We start from the raw sequence: 23,220 nt of genomic DNA, 5'->3' as shown, positions 1-23,220 counted from the left end.
AACTGAAGAGCTGTTAGTTTGTTTCCAGCTTCCAGTGAAACATAAAGGCACAACAGCAACAGTTTAACTTTGTGCTAACTGCTAACATTCAATTGTTGACTGGAAGCTTCAAGTTCACAGGAAAAACATCAACGCTTCCTGCCCAAGATGAGTCGGGTGCTTCAAAATAAAAGCACCAGTGGTTTCCCTTTGATTTATTAAGTAATAGCAATACTTTATTTAACTTTATTGTAACATTATTTTATTTAACTTTATTATTACAATATGTTATTCAACTTTATTATAAAATTATTGAACTTTATTAAAATATTATTTATTTAACTTAAATATAACATTATTTTATTTAACTTTATTATACATTATTAAAATTTATTGTAATATTATTTTATTCAATTTTATATAACAGTACTTTATTTTCCTTTATTATAAATTATTTTATTTAACTATATTATAACATTATTTTATTGTACTTCATTGTAAATTATTTTAATTGACGTTATGATAACATTATTTTATTTAACTTTATTATAACTTTATTGTTTTTATATAAAATTATAAATTATTTTATTTAACTTTATTATAACAGTACTTAATTTTAACTTAATTGTAACAATAGCTTCTTGATTTAACTTTATTGTAACTGTAATTCATTTAATAATTTAGTTGTCAAAATATCACAATATTATTTTTAAGCCACATCATTCAGCCCTATATTGTAGTATTCAATGTAAATATCTGTGTAATGTTGAAAACATTTCTCTTCGTCACATCAAGTTTCAAGAAGAACGCCAGCTTGCATATGACCAGCGGGAGGTGGAGCTGGAGCGCCAGCTGGACCAGTACGAGAAGCACCAGAGTGAAATTCTCAGCAGTGCTGAAAAGGTAAATTGATGTTTACACAGGAAGTCTTTTTAAGTAACAACAAGTCAAACATGATGATTCAGAAACAGGCTGCTGTTCCAGCTCTGAGACATGACTGATGTATGTTTGTGGTTGTTTTCAGTATGAAGATGGTACAGGATCCCTCCCAGACCCAAATCTGCCTCTCGCTCATCAGTTAGAGTTTGCTTTGAGTAAAAACAGAGAGCACGTCCGCACCATCTTAGACACACAGGCTACCTGCAAAAGTCTGGATGAGGTGAAGTATTCAGTGTCCGTACATTCAGTATTTCTCATACATCAGATGCACAACGTATCGTTTGAACTTTAATCCTTCACATGCAGAAGCTGAAAGAGAAAGAGACGGCTCTGTGGAAGGCAGAACAGAACATCGTGTCCAGAGATAAAGTGATCAATGAGCTGCGTCTTCGCCTCCCGGCTGCTGCCAACAGAGAACGCCTGCTGGCTGACCTCGCCAAGCATGAAGAGGGACAGACAGACCATCAGCCTGCCCTCAAGCTGGCTCACCAGACCATCAAAGACCTCCAGGGTCGGCTGGACAAAAAAGAGGATGTGCTAAAGAAATACCAGAACCAGCTGGCTCAGGCCAGACAGGTAGAGTGATAAATGTTGGAAACCACTGACCTTATCTTTCAATCTGTAAAGTCCAGTTTAGACCAGAGATTAACGACGAGACAAAACCATTTTAGAATGTTGCAGAGAAAAGTGTCAGCGGTGTGAACTGGCCGGTCTGAGCTCGACTCAAGCCAGCTGGTGGTGTCCCCTGACACTCAGCTGATCAAATGGCCGGCGGCTGGTTTTAAAGTACGTCACCTGTTTCAACAGCCAATCAGCTTGTAGTGAAGTCCGCTGGTCAAAATGACCACAGACGGCTTGCTGCAGCAGGTGCTCCGTCCCCGCCGAGCCCTCTGTTTCTGTCCTCACAGTGTGCCGGTGTCAGACGGTGGGTCGCTGCTGCTGCTGGCTGTATGTGCTTATGCCCCGCCCAGACACACACATTCTCATTGACTGATGAATTGCCGCTGGTTATTTATATTATTGTGGCGTATTGATTATGAATCCAGTCCATCTGATGCTGGTTTTGTTTCATCACTGTAGCCAGTATCTCACTATCACTATCCTCATTCAGATTTTAAGAAGCTACAAATTATATTCAGCCACAAAATAAGTCTGAAAAGCTGCGAATCAGAAAGGAAGTACAGAGAGTTGTTGACTAGAGATGATACACCGTCTCATGGTGGTCACTTCCTGTGAACCGCCAGGTATTTATGTTATAGAACGGAGCGTTGACAGTCGGTGTCTGTTTCAACTTTTCTTGTTGTGAATCTTTGGTCTGAGTCTGAACTGGACTTCAGGCTCTTGAAACACTCTGCGAGGTCTTTAACTGAATTCTAAAGTGAGCAGGGAGCCAGTGAAAAGAGGTTCATACTGGGATGATGTGCTTGCTGCTGTATTTTGGATCATCTGTAGGAGAATTAATGAAGACAGACTAAGAATCAAAAAAAGGGAACTACAATAATCTGATCTTGACGAAAGGCAGGCCTGAATTATGTTTCCCATATCATGGAAGGACAGAATTGCCTTAAGTTCGGAAATTTTTTTTTTTTTTTTTAAGATATTTTTTTGGGCATTCTTTGCCTTTAATCGACAGGACAGTGAAGTGTGAAGGCTGGAGAGAGAGAGAGAGGGAGAGACATGCAGCAAAGGGCCGCAGGCTGGACTCGAACCCAGGCCGCTGCGGCAGCGGCCTTGTACATGGAGCGCCTGCTCTACCACTAAGTCACCGACGCCCCAAGTTCAGAAATAATTTTTAACTGACAGTTAAGGCAGGACAGAGCTCAGAAACAATTATAACTTGAGGGTTTTTTTCCATGTGACTTCACAGAGAGGGACCAAAGATAATTACTGCAGGATATTTGTCGCCATCCAGCCTTTAGTGTGTCTGTTTCATTTCACTACATGTTGTTGATCCCAGGATCAGGAGGAGATGATAAAGAGACACCAGGAGGAGCTCAGGGCGCTGCATCAGAAGTTGGACTCGCACACGGACACGTCGCTGGACCGCTTCAAACAGACAGCAATGGTACGCATGAACCCATGTCTGTTTGTTTTTTCCCAATGAAAAAGCTTTGGTTTGGAGCAGGTCCGGTCTGTGACATCAGATTTACAGCAATGTCCAGAGATGTATTCTAAAATACTCTAAAGAAGTTGGATTGGACGTTGGATTTTTTAACATACTGTAGGAGCCAGAATGTGTATTTAACCTTGTCTATTATTTGTTTAGGCTGCACACGTTCTTTCAGTCACTTTCACTACCAGTAGCTGTAGTTGGCACAGGGGTGTGGTTTCATATTATTTTACCTGTTCATTCAAAGTCTAAGTGAACTTTATTGTCAATCAAAACCAAACAATAAGCAACTGCACAGTAGAACGAAATGATGTTTCTCCACACTCCAATGTGCTGGTTTGTAAAACAACATTTAACATAAAAGGTAGTGCACACAGACAGCAGCAAGTTCACCTGAACACAACATAACACAAAACACAACATTCACTGGTGTGGCAGCTCTGAGACAAAGAGGGCGAGTTTTTTGGCTCCAATACTTTCTGTCGACAGTGATATCACATAACGTAATATTTTGTTTCATCTCATTTTGCCTCAGTTATCTCAGTTGTTTGTTTCATAAACCACATCTCTGGACTTCACCTACTCAACCTCTTAGCGGCTTTAGTCATTGATAGTAGTCGCTACACTTCATTACGTAACATTTAACACTTGATCAACCTGTGTTTCATGGGAAACAATCCCATTCTCTGAGTGTAATTTGGATGTTCATCCAGTCTTTGAGTCTTTGAGCGCTATTTACATTTTAAGTTCTGCTTTAGTTGTTTGAAACAGTGAAGTGTTTAGTTTAATGTTCCGTCTTCCTTTGTTCAGGAGTTGATGAAGAAGCCCACCATCAGGGTGCCGACCACCAAACATTTGGAGCGTCTGGCTGAGTTGGAGCAGACGGTGGCTGAACAGGATGTCGCGCTCTCGTCTCTCACAGAGAAGCTGAAGCTGGCCACTGCTGAGCTGGAGCGACAGAGGATCACCATGGAAACACTGGCCAAGAAACACGCTGACGAGATGTCAAAGTGAATATTCCTTTATTAAAGTTTATTTCTGAGTGTGACCCGGTGGAGATGGTATTAAAACATGGTCAGAGTCCTTTATGTTTTCTTTAGTCGTTTAGGTGAGTGAGGTCATTAATTAAGGTCATTAATGACTGATACAAATATTATCAGCAGTTCACAAAAGGATTTTTGATTATCCTTGATTACTATGGTCCCATGCAAAACTGGTGGAAGCGCAGAGTGGTTTGCTGGATAGCACCAAAGAATCCTGAGCAGACCCAGTTTAAGGACCAAAGCTAATTTTGAAGAAGAGGGGTGTTATTAAGAATCTCTAGATCTGACCTCCGCCCGCCTACCACTGCTGACTGCAGTAGGTTTCTCTTTCTCCAGCTCTGCTAGCGCTCAGTTGATGGATGAAAGAGCAGTGTGCATCACGATGGCTAATGTTAGCATCAGAGGAAACACTGGAGAGATTCAGCCAAACATGTTAAGCCTCAGTCAGACTCAGATGAGGAGTCTGTCATGCACTAAAATCAGCAACAAGCAGACAAATCAGATTTATAAGTGTAGTTAGCATCTTTTATTTGGTTATGTTGTTTGTTAGCTTGAAGGCTAACTGGCGGTCGCTTACACGGCATTAGAAGCTGTGAAACATACAGTAATATCTGCCTCGATGTTACAGTGTGTTCACCTTGGTCCACTTTCATCCAAAAACTGCACTCCACCATGTTTGCTGTTAAAACTTTCACTATGCTAATGCTAATGCTAACTCTAATCTCTGTTCTGACAGTTCTCGCTGTGTGTTTCTGGTGTTATGCTGAAATCTGAAAATAGGTTTTTGTGAAAAACCGCATCAAGTCGGCAATACCGTTTTTTTGCAATTTGGGGGCGCAATTGACTCATTTAAAATAAAAAACGACCATAGGACAACAGAGTGACAGTAACATGTTGTTTCTTTTATTCCTTACAGATAAATTTGCAGGTTTAGCTTACTCAGTCAGTGCAAACAAGGGTTGCCTCTTTCATCTGGCTCAAAGCCAAAGTGTTGCCATATTGGCGCATTCTTTGATTTCTTCGAGACTAAACTGTCCGCCATTATCGACTCCCCATCACTGTTAAACAAACTCCAGGCTACAGTAGAGGCCTCGGCGCATGCGCTCTCGCACCCCCTAGCTCAGTCCCCGCCCCACCCCCAACCCCTCTTTCTCCTGCTTGCTATGCGCTCGGCAAAGAGGCAGACACAGGCTGTAAAACGACGTATGCAGTCCGGCCGGTCTCAAAAAAAAACAAAACAAAACAAAAAAAAAACAGTCCAAGACGGACTACTGAACCGAATTGGGATTACCAAGAACCGACCCAACCCTATTAGACAGTGATTGGCTTTTCTTCGTTTTAAGATCAGATTTTAGGGAGATGCACAGCAGACAGCGCCCCCTTCAGTAGCGGAATGTGAAAACATCTCTCTTGTGACAAACTTTGCACAGTCGCAGTCAGTATAGTCAAGGTCACACATTCAGGGGGCATAAACACATTTTTGAAGGAAGGGGGACTTTAAAGTTTATTTATGAACTCAGGGCTCACATTAAAGGGATAGTGCACCCAAAAATGAAAATTCAGCCATTATCTACTCACCCATATGCCGAGGGAGGCTCAGGTGAAGCTTTAGAGTCCTCACAACACTTACGGAAATCTGAGGGAGAAGTGGCTAGCAGCACAACTGCACACCTAATGGCTGACAGCGACCCAGATTAAAACATCCAAGAACACATAATTGAAACCACAAAATATCTCCATACTGCTCGTCCGTAGTGATCCAAGTGTCCTGAAGCCCCGACATGAAAAGTTGTTTGGAAAAACGCCATTTGAACTCTGTTTTTAGCCTCATTGTAGCCTGTAGCTCTGACTGCCTCTCTGGGCACCGCCATTTTTGGGTGCACTATCCCTTTAAGCTCAGTGTCAACATCCTTAGAGCACTGACAGCATGAAACATGTTGAGAATTAATTAGAGAGATATTATTACATCTCAGCTTTCTGTTTGGGGGTAGTCTGGCCACTCACTACCTTTCACTAGAAGACTTTGAAAAGACTTTTGAAAGACTAAAGTCTTACAGTGTCATCATTCACAAAGTCTTTAGTCACAGATTTTACAAACATTTCAATACAGTTTTTCGCACAGTTTTCAAACACTAGCACAGTTCCCATTCAGAAGGAGCTGATTTCTCGGACCCTGGTTTCCTGTTTGTTGACAACGTTTACAGCATCGATCGAGGCTAAAAACTAATGACAGAATCTGACATGTTTGATTTTATCAGAATGTCGATACGAGAGAAAGACTTAACTTAAGACAGCTCAGAGTGAGTGCTGAGAAGGCCTTACATCAGACAATCGAGATCACAGGAGCGTGCCACAACTCTGGAAAAATTCTCATCATTTTATTCTGACTTTTGGAAATTTGTCTGTGACTGAAATCACTTGAAGAGTCGTTGGGTGTACGGCGGGCAGAAGGTGAACCCCAGATTAACAAAGGAATAATCACACATTGAAGTTGTAAGGGTAAAATGTGGAGCACTAATGTAACTGTAAGCACTTGGCTAATTGGGATCTCATCCAGGATTACACCTAATGTGTGAAAAGCCCGATAGTAATTTACAGCACTTAAAGAACAGGGACAGGGGATCAGTGTCAGTGAGTTCAGCTCTGGGGCACATGAGGAGCCCTTAAAGCCTGAAAAAGTCCCTTAATAAATGTTCTGGACTAAAGGCCTTAAGGAATGTCACACATCTTAAATACCACCTGTCAACAGTTTAATATTACTGTGCAACAACAGATTTTTTGTTCCCATAATTCCCTGAATGAATGCAGGTTTCGAAACACAAGGTTCATTATTCATGTATGTTCATTGTGGATCTCGGGCTGATGACTTTGATTCTGTCTGTCTGTGTAAAGACCACACAGTTTCAATGAAGAGGTGGAACAAGCTGGCACTGTCAGACAGTGAGGAATAAGATGATTTTAACAACCTTAAAGCGACTTAAGGGTAAAATTCAAAGGGGTTAAAAGTTTAACAAAAAGCAGCTAAAGCAAAGTAGATTAAAGAAGGCTTTCAAGGGTTCAGTAGTGCATTGGGACGTTTGTATTTCAGGCACACAGGAACACACTCAGTGACATTTTTAAAGGACAAGTTGACTCGGCATCGGCACTTCTCAGGTCCAAACAAAAGCTAAATATGACGCAGGGTACATTGCAGGGTCACTGTGTTGAATTGCATTAGCTTCAGCTGGGTAGTATGGTGTAACTTATAAAGTGGCAGCTCGGTGTATATCTCAGCAGTTTTCCGTTCTATCACAGCAGACATCAGGCAGCTTTCTGGAGCTCACTGCTAATTGGCTGTAACTGATTCATGCAAAAAATAAATCATCCACGGATGTTTTGTAGCTGATCAGACGGACTCAGAAATGTTTTCTGACGTGAGCTGAAACAAACTGATAACTATCACTCTGAGTGTCAAACACATCTGCTGAGCATGCAAAATAAACTTGCATGACAGAAATATCTTCCTACTCTGTAGATAAATTGTCTTACATGTGGTAAACCTGACTGGCCAACCAGTGACAGAAATGGCTGTTAAAATTTTTGATATAAGGAGTGACCTGCCAAAGTGACTGTGTGTATGAAAGCACTGTAACAGTGTTGCACATCAGGCAGGAACATTATGTCCCCTGGTAGAAAACAACTAACTCCTTTGTTTAATGACACATGTGCAACTGTCCTGTCCTAAGAATGCCCCTAACCTGACTTAGGGGAGATTTTTTTTTTTTTTTTTTTTTTTAAACCATGTTTTTAGGAATAAAACGTTCAATAAATCAGGCTGTGAATGACATACGAACAAACCCCTCTGAATGTAAAGTTTACTGATGAGGAGATTTTTGGTTCAGATCATGAGAAGAAAACTAATTTAGTGAAAAAAGGCCCATAAAGATATGTATTGTAAAATTTCACACAATTTTAGACCAAAAATAAAGTACCGTGGTAAAAATGCTAACTAACACATATCACAGGGCTCGACAGTGCGAGCGTTTCACTCGCATTTGCGACTAAAAATAGGTGTGTGCGAACTGTAAAAAATATTTAGGGGCACATGTGCACATAAAAAAATCAGCCAAAGCAGCCTTTTTGTCAATAAAAAAATATGATAATCTAACCACAAATGTTGGAGGAACTCCAGCCTCCTTCGCTCTTCCCTCTTCCCCGTGTGACACGGTTATGGGCGGTTTTCCAAGCCACTGTCGGCACAATGAATATAAGTCCCACTGTCAGTAGCGTGGAAATAAGTCAAAGTGTGGAGGAGACGAGGGACCGGGAAAAGCGGCGGACCTCCGGGGAAGCCTGCTCCATTCTCCCTGCAGTTAGGGACTGTTCGCCACGGTACCGCTGCTGGGCAGGGTGGAAATAAGTCCTGCAGAGTTTCAGAGGACCTGGAGAATGTTTTAGGATAGTAATAACATTAGTTAAAGTCAGTTGATTACTCAGGGTGTCCGCGGGGTCTTAAAAAGTATTAAAAGTTGATAAATCAAATGTTGGAAAATTAAGGCCCTTAAAAAGTATTAAAAAGTCTTAATTGTGATTTTATGAAGTATTAAATTTTCTTGGCATTCAAGCTTTGACAAAAAGTATCCATGAATGTATAATTTATTTTCCTCCTCGCGACTATTACAAACAATGATATGTAGGTAGGCACACCCGGACTGCCACTCGGGGCCTTGTGCGTACCTGTGCGACATCACGCAACGTCCAGGCGCCAAACAGAGGAGCAAAAGACAATAAAAAATCCTTCTCATCTGAGTTCTGTTGTATGTTTGTGCTCCATAGATTTAATTGCAAACTACAACTGTTTATTAAGTTAAAGCTTGAAGTGGCAATGAGATCTTAAGGTTTTTTGGAAGGTCTTAAAAAAGTCTTAAAAAGGTATTGAAATTAACCCCAGTTACAGTTATTTTTTTATCACAAGTTTTCTGAATCTTTATGTTTAAATTTGTAAATAAGGTGTTATCTATAATCAGATTATCTGTTCATTAAAATGCACTTTTTGCATACATTTCCAGAACCGAAATCTGGACTAAAATAAACACTTCTATGTGTCTACATCGGAAGGCAATCCAGGCTGTCCAGAAATACAGAAAAACAAGGGTTGACGTCTTAAAAAGCCTTTATTGTAGTGGCTGAATCTTTTAAAGAGCCAGTATGTTTCAACCACTGCACGTCTTCGTCAGGGCTTTAAAGAATCACACAACACAGGTATGAAGAGGCCATCACGTGACTCAGATGACGACATGACAGATGAAACAAATAGAAAATAATGAAAAAATAACGTTTATAAAACCACAGAAAAACATGAGACGAGATACCCAGAAAAAATAATTATGAATATATACACACACATCTTTACACACAGGATGGAGAACAATGGTGAGACAAATCACAGAAACGTGAAGTCTGAACTCTTACTTATATTGTTATTTATATGTGTGTTTTGGACGTTTTTTTTTCCCCACTCGTCTGAAAAAAGTCATGGAAGCAAAGTAGCTTGAAATCTTAAAATTGACCGGCAAATGAAAAAAGCTCACCTGGAGTGTCTCACCTCATACTTGTTAATAGTTTTAGACACCTTGGATGTATTTACAAAAGGTGCAGCTTTATATCTGCTTAAATCAACATGAACTTCTTTCTTGTATTCATTGTGCTATGTTTACTGCAGGTTAACATTTAGAGTTTGTGATTTTTATTATCTCTAATCGTGACTTCACTTCGTGCCCACCACATTAGCTGCTGCGCCCCTGCTGTACAGAGTCATTAGTAATGACCTGAAGTGAGCCTAAAGTACCTCCGCTGTCATATACCGATTAGAAGTCATGTTAAAGGTTTTTTAAATGATGTAACACAAGTTAATAAAACCTGTATCTTATCAAACTAACAGAGGGATTTGTTGCAGGCTGGAGGAGCATCATGCCACCCAGGTGAAAGCTCTGACCGGTGAGACCGAGGATCAGACGAGTCAGGTGTCCCAGATGGAGAAGGAGCTGAACTACCTCCGGACTGAGCTAGCAGCACAGAAGGAGGCCAACGTCCGCTCCCCCAGCAACACCATGAAGAACCTGGTGGAGCGACTGAAGGCGCAGCTCGGCCAGAAAGAGAAACAGCTCAAGGTACTTCTTTATCACATAAGTTTACTTTGTGTTTGTGTGTTGTGAGTGATGAGTCCTGTCGCCTCGCTAAAATCCCCTGATTGATGTCGACAGAATGAGGAAATGCTTTCTGTTGGTGGTGTGTTTCCTTTTGGGTTTTCCTTCTGATATCCTGAGACTCTGCTGATCTGGATATCAGTTTCAGGATTTTTAAAGTGCACAAAGCATTTTTAATTATTCATACTGATTATTTAATTTTATTATTTGTCAAAACTGCAGCTGAGTTCTGTGATTTTTCACCACGAACACAAAGAAATGTCATTTATCAAGTTCATACCAAGAAGGAGTGAGGCAGGAAGTACACCATGAAGAAATGGATGATGGTTCATTAACTGTGAAATGAGGTCTGACCTCTGCCCTCATCATGTTCATCATATCTGCCGTCTGTTTGCTCCCTGCGTCCTCAGGCTCTCAGTAAGGCTCTGCTGGAGCTGCGAGCAGAGATGACGTCAGCCGCAGAGCAGCAGGTCATCGCCAGCGCTGCACAGAAAGAGGAGAGTCTAAATGTACAGATGCTGGTTGACAGACACACCAAAGAGCTAAAGGTGGGACTACTTTATCCTAACAACACACTTTTTTAATGCTCCACGCTGGCGAGAACCGACCAGAGAAAATCTTGATCGACTGACGTTCTTTCTACTCTTCAACCAATCGATTTGTCGATGGGGAGAAAAATCTGCACGTTATCTCCAGATGAACAAAATCTATTAAGTGCAGTTTAAGTGGTTTTCTTTATGAAGTCAGCTTATCTTTGCAAAAGGAAGGCTGCAATCCTGCAGATCCTTAAAAAATTCATTAAGCTAAGATGAGGCCAAAATTGGCATTAAAATGTTTTAAACCAGTCTTTCCAAAGTCTTAAAAATACTCAGACATGGGAAGTAGGATTTCATGATTTTTATGCCTCTGCGCCGTCGATAACTTTGGGTAGAGGCATTGTGTTTTCAGGTTTGTTAGTACGTCTGTACGTCCATCCGTACCATGCTTGTCAACACAGTATCTCAGGAACACCTTGAGGGAATTTCTTCAAATTTGGCAGAAACATCCACTCACAAGAATAAACTGACTGGAATTTTGTGGTTGAAGGTTTTTGGCTACAGCTGAAGAATTCATACGCTGATTATGAAAAAAACCCTTCACACAAATGTTTAACAGGAAAAAATAATGAAGGTCAAAAGGTCAAAGGTCAGCTTGACTGTGATATCATCATGTTTTAACGTCATATCTCAGGAACAGAAGGGGAGACATTTGGTCAGATACTGAATTGGTGACTCACACAATCTTGACACTGCGCTGATTGTGCAATGTACAAACCCCACACCAGCGGCGGCAAGATGCATGTCGGCGCTCCTGGACGTGCCGCACTGCAGCACTTCAAGCCACTGTTCTATTTCTAGCATCGCCTTCCCAGAATTAAATACATTTATGTAATTATGTAGTAAGTTTAATTAGCGGCTGTCCACACATGATTTTAAGCTGATGCAGAGGTGGATGCAGTACAGATCTGTCAGTAATAGTATTAATAACTTTGTGTGGTGTCTGTTTGTGTGTGTCTGTTGACAAGCTGCAGCGCATTGTGTGCAATGTGTGCAAGGGGCAGCACGTGATGCGTCACATGATGTGCAGCGCCACGGCGGCGCGTGTGTTTTCAGTTTAAGAGAAACTTGACTGGTGCTGTAGCTGTGGTAATTGTAGTTTAGTGTGTCTTAAAACTGTCTTAATTCAGTGTTATAAATAGTGGATTATAAAGATCGTTAAATAGTCCTAAATTGAATTTATGAGGTATGTAACAGCCACTTAACTGTTAAATTGGAAAATCCCTTTTTGGACAAAGGCACGGTTGCAAGAACTTAATGAAGAACTTCAAGCTGCGAAGGAGTCTGCCAAAGCAGCCAGAGGCCGCGAGAACAGTCTGAAAGAGGAAGTGGACGGTCTGAACCAGGACCTCCAGAGGAGTCAGAAAACCCAGAGACGCCTGCAGGCTGAGAAGGAGGACAGAGAGCAGGAAGTCCAGGAGCTGAAGCAGCAGATCAAGAGGCTCAGCAGCGCCCTGCAGGTCAGTGTTTCTGAGGAGTGTGGAGACGGTGATTTGTGAGGAAGCACGCAGCTCGGTTTGACTCGGATCTGGAGCTTATTGTCGCTGTTGTTGTTACATAAGCTTTAAAGTGATTCACTTAAGGGGCGTTGGTGGCTTAGTGGTAGAGCAGGCGCCCCATGTACAAGACTGTTGCCCTAGCAGCCCAGGTTCGACTCCAGCCTGTGGCCCTTTGCTGCATGTCACTCCCTCTCTCTCTCCCCCCTTCACGCTTGTCTGTCCTGTCAAATAAAGGCTAAAAATTTCCCCAAAAAATATTTTAACAAAAAAAAAAAAAAAGTGATTCACTTAACAACAGCCACATGACACAGTGTCAGCACCACATCATGTGGACACACCTTACTGACTTAACAAGAGAATGGAGGGCCTGTTGGTGTACAGTGGAGATGGACGGTCATCCTGTTTAACAAAATGAGGTGCTATGAAGATCTTTTCTATATGTTGACGATCAGAATCAACCAGAAGCAGATGGGAAGGGGCCCACCATCGAGAATCTGCAGAGGAAGATCAGGAAGCTCGAGTCGGACCTGGAGAAAAGAGCAGACATGAAGGATGTTCCGGATGGTCATGAAAAGGTTTGAGCATCACTTCTATTATTAGCACCGCCATTCGTTTGCACGTTCGCTTGATGTACGACTTGTTTATCCGGCAGACCAAAGGTGAAATTGTGCGCTGGGAGGAGGGGAAGAGATGGCAGGCCAAGATGGAGAAGGTGAAGAATTTATTGAAGGAGAAGGAACGAGAGAATGAATCTCTGTCCAAACAGCTCAGCACTCTCAAAGACCTCTATGCCAGGTCAGTGTGAACATCCTACATACATCATTCAATGTTCTTTGATCTGTAGACGCTAATGACTTAAAGCTGCAATAAGCAGCTCAGAACATTTGGTTCCGGATGACAGTACGAGAAACATGACATGAAACTTGAAATGATTGTGATAATCAGGGCTGCAAGTGTAATTGTTATAATTATTTACATTTGTATTTAATCTGCAGATGATTTTCTTAATTAAAGCCATTTTACACCAAGCACGGATTTTCATCTGGAAAAATTTGCACAGAAATGTTTAAAAACTAATTTTGTGTGTTCTTACGAGGGCGTGCTCACATCCTGCGGAACATTCTTGTGAAGAAAAAATGTTTGGATGGGCACTCAGTACTTTTCCAGTCACAGTGAAGTGGAGCCACAGGTCCAGCTGGACGAGGCCATTTAACTGGCCTGCTGTCCTTGTCCCAGTATACAAGCACGGGAGGGGAATCCATTTATTGAGCCAAGTATGTGCGACTCCTCTACGATAGGTGGAGATATGCCCCCTTTCAGCTTGTTAGTATTGGACCTTTTTCCTGTTGATCTATTACGTCACAGACCAAACAATGGACAAACAAGTTAGCTACGGTTAGCTAGCAGCTAACTGGTACCATGGTGGACAACTTTACAGCTCTGTACATTTGGTCCGTCCAAAAAGTCACAGCTCTGGATGTAGATTTCTCCATGTTGTTACTGACTTCTTCTAATGCTATTGGACTACCGGGTCAAAGCCCGGGGCGGAAACTGTGGAGCATGCCCAGAGCGCCTCAAATTCCACTCTGAATCCCAATATCTGGATTCGGTTTAGTATGATTTCAGTCGCACTAACATGTTTACATGGATTTTAAAGTCCAGTTTTAGTCGGACTGACACAATAAATCCATTTTCTCTGATGTCATGGAAACGTACTGAGTGATTTCAGTGGATTTTTATCAGAAATATATCGTTGACTTTGACAAAAATGGGCAGGATATCTTGTAAAATTTGGAACGACTACCTCAACAACCAAACAAAAGGACAATATATGGTTTGAGATCGCGTAGCAGTTTGCTAACGTTATATGTTTGTCACAGTACGGGACAAGGCACAAAAGCTAGCGTTAGCATCAAATTTGAGGTCCAGTTAGTCTATGTATTGTGTAGTTAACAGCCCTTTTTTACACAGAGATGGCGCTGTAGAGCCGACATGAAGTCCCTTCTTTACGCCTCCTTTGTATTTTTAACACAGAACCAAACAACAATGGCATCATGTCACTCCAGCGTGTGATTTTAGACAGCATGCTTACATGGCAGAATCAAAAGAGGCATGATGGCCGTGACATGTAACATACGCGTCAGCAGCACATTAACAATCAAGTATCATCCCTGTTATATGGTGGCTGATCTCGTCCTCTGCTCGGAGGGTAAGGAGCTCCTGGACCTCACTGTTTTCACAATTTGTGGACATTTTCAGCCGCTGTCCTTCTTCTTTGAGTTAGCTGCTAACTGCTACTTTTTAAATCTCCTGCACTGAGTTGCACACATCACAGGTTGATAAAATGTCACACCTTTCTGTCAGCTGTCCCTTTTATACAGACATTGTTTTGGTGCTGTTATTACCTCCAGTGTCACCTTAAAGGTGAGACAACTCTGTTCCCCCATTCTGCGGTCGCACCTTTCATGAGAACAACGAGGTGATATAATAACGTGAAATTCCCGCCTTCAAGAGGCACTGGAAAGGGGCTTGATAGGTTTATGTTGTGTGGAGTCGATATGGGCACTATTTAGGAGGTTTCGTATGACGCTGGTGGGAAACAGGTTTTAACTGTTTTGTATATAAAATGTTAACTGGAGATAAGAGGCCTGTTCTAATTTTCAGCAGTGACATCTTCAAAAAGATTTAATATACTTTTATATAAAACAAAGAAAAGCTGCAGTTCACACATTTGAGAAACTACAAAAAGACTTTTCTTTTAAATGACTGAAATAATCAGTTGTTTATCAAAATATATTAATTTTTAGTTGAACAACTAATTGATTCATCAGCTTTATATACATTATCAGTCCATTCCCAAATGTCCCAGACAAACTTTATTACATTCAGTTGTTTCCAACTTTTCCTTTTTTTTTTTTTTGCCTGGTCGCTCACTCAGTGAAGTAATGTACAGTAAAGTAACGTTGACAGGGCTCCATGTTGGAAGTTAGTAACACAGAAGCAGTGAACTTTTTCTGTCAGGAAATTGTACATATAATGACAGAATTCAATCTGACGATGAAAAGCTATCACTACTTTCAAATTTAAAAGTGTTTTTTACATTTTCAGCCTTCTTCTTCCAACCTGTGTTTTACTGTGTGTACAGACTGGAGCAGGAGAAGAGTGCGCTGCAGAAGAAGCTGAAGGGTCGAGGTGTGACGGCTGATCAGGTGGTCGGAGTTCGATCTGCTGAAATGGAGAAAGAGATTGAAGAGCTGAAGAAGAAGAACTCAGACCTGGAGACACAGATCCTCACCATAAAGTATGAGGCAGTCTTTAAAATGAGACAAAACAAAATACTTAAATCAGGACATTTGGAACAGAGATGTTACGAGTGACAATGATTTAGTTTACATTCATCTAGATACTTAAAGGAGCATGATGTAGGATTTAAGGAGTCAGAAATAGAACATGAAATACTGACAATGTTTTCTTTAGTGTAGAATCACCTGAAATTATGATTTGTGTTTTCATTAGAATATAGAATAATCCTTTTATGTCTACGTGGGAAGCCAGCACTCTTCCACAGAGCCCTCTGGCATGTTTCTATAGTAGCCCATAATGGACAAACCAAACACTGGCTTTAGAGAGGGCTTTTTGTGCTTTATTTTACCCAAAGGTATAGCGGCTGGGACAGGGAGGGTGGAGAGGAAGGGTATTCAGTTGGTTGGTGTTCAGCCTCAGAGCTAGACGTCACTGAAATCCTTCACACTGCTCCTTTTAAGTGATTGTGTAGTCATTGACCTGCTCAGTGCAGGATCCACTGAGTGACAGCTTCAAAGTTTGGATTGTCGGCCTGTTATTAGAAAACAAATTAAAGTAATGCGTCTGCGTTTAGCTAATTACAAACCTGAGGCGGAGCTAAAAGCCCTGCAGAACCATCCTGGTAACTGGATATCATTTTAATCTGAGCCACATATTTAACGTAATATTTTTTATCCTAAGTCTAAATTTCATGGAATTCTGTAGTGTAATAATTTGTGATGTATTACCTTCATCACCATTATTGGACAAAGATGATTTTTTTTTTTTCTTCTTAATAAGGCGATACAGGCACAGAACAAGTGAAAGACATGACAGGAACAAAACTATGTGGGAGACAAGACAGGTGGAGAAAAAAAATGACTTGATGAAGCAGTAAAAAGGGGGAATGAGTTGGAACAAGAGGAACAGGTGAAGGGAAGAGTGAAGGTGTAAATAGATGAAGCTAAATTAAATTAGAACCCGATGGTGAGTTTGCAGGTGCACTTATTTTATGCCAGAGTAAGAACATTTCAGCCTGCCAGTGGCAAAAACAACACTTTTAGTGGACGTAAATCGACCATGTCAACATGTGCTGAGTGTTAACATCAGCCTGGCTCCTTCTTTCACTCTGAATCAATTTTAAAAATGTTGTTTCCAGTTAACTTCTTTTAGACACAAAAACATGGGAAATAGGCCCCAGGTTGATAAATACCAACTGTATCTGTTAATCAGCCAGTATTCATTTATTAGATCAACGTTCTTGGCAGTTGACCCTTCAGATGAAGTTAATATTTAACTGGATTTAACTCCACCTTTACTGTGAAAGTTTACACTGATTTTAAATTTTATAAATGCTGGAAGCAATAAAAGAACATCATTAAAATATAAAGTAACATGAATGATAAGCACTAATCTACTTAAAGTACAGCTGCTACTACTGTTGGCATAAGGTAGTTATGACGGGCCCCAGTGCATGCTGTCATGTGCGTATCGTCTTATTACATGATCAGAGACTTGACACAGATAATATAACAAAAGTAAAAAATAGGACACGCACATCCCCGAAGCCCACTGGGTTGGGTGCTGGATAACAAAGTATCAAAAGCATGAAAAAAGAAATAAGCGATCCGCACACCAAAAGAGCTCCCGTATGCAAATTTTTATGTTGCGTGACGTTTCGAGCGTGATGCTCTTCCTCAGACTGCGCAGTCTGTACCAGAAATCATCACTGCATATCTGTACATGACAAAAAATACCAGTTGATTTATAGTTATAAAATGAACATATAATTTTGTCATAGATGTTACTGACTATTTGGTAACACTTTACTTAAAGGTGTCTACATAAGAGTGACATGACACTGTCATGAACATTATGTACATGTCATAAAGTTTTATGACTGCTGTCATTAAGTGTCATTTGTTTTTTGTCATGACAAATTGACATTAAATTTGTTTGGGATGTCCTTATTGTGACAACTTGACATTAACACAAAGACATCTTCTGGTAATGTCATTTTGATTAATGTCAATTTGTCATAATCAAGACAACCCAAACAATGTCAACTTGTGTTACCAACTATTCTACAAATATAGAAAAAATAAACATGACACAGATGGTTTTCCCTTTCTCAGAGGTTTTTATAGCAAGTATCACAGTTTTAATGTAATGAGAGTTCTTCTCTGAACACAGACAGATTTACAGGGTGGCGATCACTCATAAGGGCCCATTTTCCACCAAACACACTGTTAGAGGGCCCACTGTCTCTGTGGACCCCCCACCTCACAGTGAAGCCATACTACCTACACTGTCTGTATTTACACCCCTGACTACGACTACTCTAACCACACCTTGAACTTGCAGGCAGCACCAGGCTTTACCTCGTGACGACGCCATGGAGAATCTGACCGTGAGGAACCGCTACCTGGAAGAGAGAGTGCACGCCTTAGAGAACCAGATATCCAAAGAGCCGCCATCAAGACCCTCTGTGAGTGCTCATCAACATGTAGGACAACATGATGGTTGTGATGAATGTACAGGAGATTGTTAAAAACAGACTCTCTTAAGCAGCTAACAGCAGCTAACGTTAGCACAAAGCTAACACCCACAGCAGGGTGCAGTAACTGCTGATGGCTGTTCAGTTTGTGTTTATGTGACTGTGACATTTAACAGGGATTTTTATTCATGTATTTATTAGACTGAAAGAGCTCAGAGAGTTCGTGGGACGGAGAAAACTCACTGCTGACACACAGTGAGTGACAGAAACAACAGTGGTAATGTAGTTTGATATAGTCAGACACAGAAATGCTGTAAACAGTTAAACAGCATAACTCCGCAGTTCAATACGACACAGATCACAGTCTGTTCACGTTTTCAACAAGTATTTTCTAACAAGTTTAATGTGTTTAGAAAGAAATCACTTATTTTACTTCACCCAGACTTAAATGAGTCCATTAAATCCAGACTGTTCTACTTTTTTACTGTATTGAAAATGTACCAAACTGTTATTCTCTGTGCTGTTACACCCCTAACGTAGACATGCTAAAGAGATTCCAACACCTCACACGTGCTGCAGTATGAACAGTCCACACCACACATCACTTCATGTACTGAACAAGACATTTTCTCCTCTCTGTCTGATCTCTCTCTCTCTCTCTCTCTCTCTCTCTCTCTCTCTCTCTCTCTCTCTCTCTCTCTGTTCTGTTTTAAAGAGCCAAACATGTTTTCCTTTTATCTCTCTGTTCATCATTCTTCACTCTCTTTCTTTATGTATCTTCTTCACGGGATTTATTCTGATTCATTGGCTGTGAAGCCCAGAAGTTCATCCTCCTGGGCCTCCAGAGGGATTTGCTCTCTGACTTTTGATGTTATGGATGAGTCATGTGAAGGGAATGCAGCTCGGCGTCCTGCTGTATCCTGCAGCCGCTCTGTCAGCACTGAAGCTGTTAGAGACCCCGCTGACCAACAGAGGGCGCCAAAGAAGAGACGAGTAGCAAGACAAACTCAAACCAGCTCTGTGGGAGCAGAAGATGTTTGTGCTGAACAAGAGCGACTGAGTCCAGATGTTGCCCAAAACACAGCAGCAGAAGATGACACCAGTCGTGTTAAAGAAGATGAGACAGAAGCAGATATTTTAGAGAGTACACAAGACGTCACAGGTGGTTCTGATGTCGATAAGGGTGAAGAAAAGGAAGAAACACAGACGACAAGAGGAAGTGAGCCTGATCCTGAGGATCCATCAGAAAGACCAGGATCAGTTAAGTCCTCCTCTGAGCCAGCTGCAGCAGAAACTGGCTCTGAAACCGTGAATAAAGAGGGTGGCAGAGAACACGATGATCCAGATACAGAGGATGATGATGTGGGAATCTGTGAAGAAAAGCCAGAGGAGGCCGGAGAAGAAGCTGAGCTGAAGGATGAGGAGGCTGAGACTACACATTATGAGGATGATCCAGAACCATCTTGCTCAGCAGATCCAGATGTGGCCTCCAGCGCCTCACTCAGCAAACATCCGGAGAGGTTTATGAGTAACAGGAGGAATGATCGTGTACGAAACCGACAGAGCAGATCTCTTAGATATCTGAAGGTACTCGGAGCTTCTGTAGCGACCCGCTGAGGTGGTAGAGCTGTGATAGCATCGCTGTAGATGTGGCAGAGAACAAGTTTAATAAAAGTCAAGTGTAAGTGGCTTGTTAGTGTGTTTCCTCTCTGTGGTTGTATGTAGGCAGAGACAGATCCATGACCCTAAAGCTGTTCCGCTGCGTTCCCTTAGAGCCTCTGTTGTTGAAGATTCAGTCTGTTCCTCCACAGCAACGTCTGTACCCATCATTCATTTCACTTGGCTGCTTTTGTGTCTTTTACTTCGTGTAGACGTCAGGACGAGGCACCGGCACGCCCTCACAGAGAGATCAGGACCTTCAGAAAGAAAACCTCAAACTGGCCTCTGAGAACCTGGAGCTGCGATTTCAGCTGGAGCAGATCAACAAAGACGTACCAAGACTCAAGGTACACATGACCTCAGCTGAGAGGAGGTCGTTGTGTGCTCTGTCAGTGTTTGATAATGGTGCTGGTTGTACGGCAGGAACAGTTTGAGATTTTGGGAAGTGATACCTGATACCACTCTTGTGTGTACAGTAAATATGATGGTGGAGCCTCAAGATAATCAGCTTAGTATAAAGTGACTTCCTTGTGTCTCCAGTGAAACTACAACTTGTTCTTTACTCTCCCAGAAGCTAGAATTATAAGTGACTTCAGTCACTGTGTCATAAAGTCCATCAACATTTCAGCGTCACAACTTTACAAACTTTATAACATTAAAACAAAAATGTGTAGAACCCTGGTTATTAAATTTAAAGATACATTACATTATTTATTTAGGTCAGAGCAGGGATTGTTTTTGGCAAAGAGTGTTTTCTACAAATGATTTTATCTTTGTGTTTTCACAGAATCAAGTTGCAGACCTGAAGGAGATGTGCAGCGCGCTGAAAAAAGAAAAGGCCGAGGTCGAGAAAAAGCTGGCTCATATACGTGGAGTACGTTAACCTTAAGTCACCTGTGTTCTTTCTATACACACGGGTGTTTTCCCTGAAACAACTTAACACAGAAATAACAAGAAACAGAAATGTACATATCTGTATGTGCAGTGGAACAAAATCCCAGTGACCTTAAATATTTAATCTGATAAACAAACAATAACTCCTCTGAGGTTCACCAGCAACCTGTTCCAGCTGTAAATGATGAAGGTGATCTGAACTGTGTTCTTCATCAGGCTGGCCACAGCGGTAAAACCGTACCTGAGCTGGAGAAGACCATCGGGCTGATGAAGAAGGTGGTGGAGAGGGTGCAGAGGGAAAATGAGACACTAAAGAAATCCAGCGCACTTGCAAACCAAGAGAAGGTCGCTGCCTTGGAGCAGGAGAACGAAAAACTAAAGGTTGTTGACCACATCATGTCGTACATGTCTGATATGTTCTGTTCTGTTATGACAGCTGACGTTAAATATTGTTGTTTGTTTCCAGGCCGACTACGTGAAGCTGAAGAGTCAGAGTGAGGCTGAGCTGAGCGCCAAACTGGAATCAAAAACCAAAGGACTGGAGAAAATAGTGATGGAGAATGAACGTCTGCGCAAGGAGAACAAAAGGGTGAAAACATACATGTTCAGTTAGTTCACAATAAAATGTAAATATTAAAAAGCAGTTCATGAAGATAAACATTGTAGTGTTTAATATTTTTCTTTTAAAAACTGCTAACTTGGTATCAAGTCATTAGCAGGGCCAACACCTTCTGGTCTGTTGGTCGATCGGTTGGTCAATGTGCTCGTCTGACCAAATTCTCATTGCTCGGACATTTGCTGATGAGGCCGAGCGTTCACCAGAGCATTTTCCAGCTGATAACACCCAGCTGGGAGCAGTGTAGACAGTGAGTAGTGAACGGGGTTCCTACAGCTTAAAAGTTAGATTTAAGACTTTTTAAGAGCAACTTAAACTTAAATTCAACTTGGAACAAAATTTAAAACTAATTTTACAAAAACTAAAATTGCATTGCATTCTGGTTTCAGCTGGGCCGCAAAATCTTAATAGCCAGGTTTCATTGAATTTTAAGTTCCCCATGACGTCCAGGGTACAGTGAGAACAGTGGATCTTAAATATTAGTGTAGTTGTTTCATCTGTCCTGATCTGTGTGAGGTTAATGTGAGAGGTGTTCGATAATTTTTTTTTTTTTTCCAACTCTCTTTATTATATTTGCAGAAATTATCGGTATTCACAAAAACAGTGAAAGAACTGGTTCTGTGACGGCTTTAATAACCCCATCCCTCTCCTACCCATCCTGCTGGATCCCACTACCACCCACCTCCCCAGAAGGTTGGGCCCCTCTTGCCCACCAGTTTTTTTTTGACATTTTTTTAAAGACTTTTTAAAAAGACCACACTCTGCTGAACACAGCCTCAGTTACAAGATTCAGAAAATAGATTTGTCTGTGATGTCACTCACGAGTAAATTCATAAAAATTCAAAGACCTTTTTAACTTATTTATACAAGAAGTGGTAAAATCATGCAGAGCGTGCAGCGTCTCTCACAGACTGTTTATAAGGTTAAAGTTAGAATTATTTATTCTCAGAAGATGTTTGTTCTTTATATTGGCAGGTTGAAATGAGCGATTAACTTCAGCAATGTTTCAAAGGATACTTTGCCAGTTTTCAACAAAGTCTGTGACAGCAGTGTGACGAGTGTGTGCACATAAATGGTGGCACAGAGGGCGCCTTAACACCATTCATCAGCACGCACTCCTCACACTGCGGTGACACAGACTTTGTTTAAAAATGGCAAAGTGCCCCTTTAATGTAGAACTCACTTTCACACCAATGATTGCTTTATCACAGAAGATTTTTGGTTTGTTTTTAGGATAAGAATTTCTCTTTTTTAATAAAATCCTCTGAATACACAGTTTCATCTCTTTTATTCACCTGTGTTTCATTTTGTTTCAGGAAGTGGAGGCTGCAGAGAGGCTGAGAGTGGCCAAGGCGAGTCTGGAAGTGACCAACGAGAGGCTTGAGGCAGAGCTGGAAGAAACGAAGCAAAGACTGCGGGCAGCTCTGTCCAAACCCATCACAGAGGGAGCGGACAGTAAGACCTGGAAGGCTTCTGTGGTCACAAGGTCAGCAACAGCTTCTTTTATTCAGTCCTTTAGTCTTGCTGTAGTGGGGGTTCATAAACTGCATCAGTCAGCAGGAGAAATAAACATTATTTGGGATCTTCATTCCCTCCTTCCTACTCAGCCTGTTGTCACATGTGTTCAAAATGGATTCAAACGCTTTGACCTTGTGTCCTACACTTGTAGAAGCACCAGGCTACGAGTTTACAGAGTGTTTACAGTGTTGTTTTTTCACTCTCCTATCTGCAGAATGTTTGAGAACAAGATGAAGGAGCTGGAGAAGGAGCTGTCCCATAAGACATCCAGTCTGTCTGAACTCAAACAGCAGCTGAAGGAGGTGAAGGAGCGCGAGGAGAGAGCTCAGATAAGCGTCCGGCAACTTGAAGATCAGGTACAGGCTGGATCACTAGTTAATTTAATTTAACAGCAGTCAGATAA

The 23,220-nt window shown here is 41.4% G+C and overlaps 1 protein-coding gene across 1 annotated transcript in view; it reads left to right on the top strand.

Moving 5' to 3' along the window:
• Window positions 1-23,220, top strand: part of cep290 (centrosomal protein 290) — a 60,350-nt gene that overhangs the window by 34,813 nt on the left and 2,317 nt on the right. The window contains exons 31-48 of the mRNA XM_049573024.1: window positions 775-882; window positions 1,004-1,138; window positions 1,225-1,494; window positions 2,876-2,983; window positions 3,839-4,038; window positions 10,007-10,220; window positions 10,667-10,804; window positions 12,091-12,312; window positions 12,804-12,926; window positions 13,004-13,146; window positions 15,497-15,652; window positions 17,998-18,121; window positions 20,002-20,136; window positions 20,577-20,663; window positions 20,900-21,064; window positions 21,150-21,272; window positions 22,616-22,785; window positions 23,032-23,173. Coding sequence (XP_049428981.1) covers window positions 775-882; window positions 1,004-1,138; window positions 1,225-1,494; window positions 2,876-2,983; window positions 3,839-4,038; window positions 10,007-10,220; window positions 10,667-10,804; window positions 12,091-12,312; window positions 12,804-12,926; window positions 13,004-13,146; window positions 15,497-15,652; window positions 17,998-18,121; window positions 20,002-20,136; window positions 20,577-20,663; window positions 20,900-21,064; window positions 21,150-21,272; window positions 22,616-22,785; window positions 23,032-23,173 — 2,763 coding nt within the window. The remainder of the gene's footprint in view (window positions 1-774; window positions 883-1,003; window positions 1,139-1,224; window positions 1,495-2,875; window positions 2,984-3,838; window positions 4,039-10,006; window positions 10,221-10,666; window positions 10,805-12,090; window positions 12,313-12,803; window positions 12,927-13,003; window positions 13,147-15,496; window positions 15,653-17,997; window positions 18,122-20,001; window positions 20,137-20,576; window positions 20,664-20,899; window positions 21,065-21,149; window positions 21,273-22,615; window positions 22,786-23,031; window positions 23,174-23,220) is intronic.

The sequence above is a fragment of the Epinephelus fuscoguttatus genome, linkage group LG4 (assembly GCF_011397635.1).
Source record: "Epinephelus fuscoguttatus linkage group LG4, E.fuscoguttatus.final_Chr_v1".
NCBI classification, from domain to species: domain Eukaryota; kingdom Metazoa; phylum Chordata; class Actinopteri; order Perciformes; family Serranidae; genus Epinephelus; species Epinephelus fuscoguttatus.
This window is presented reverse-complemented; position numbering and strand designations above follow the sequence as displayed.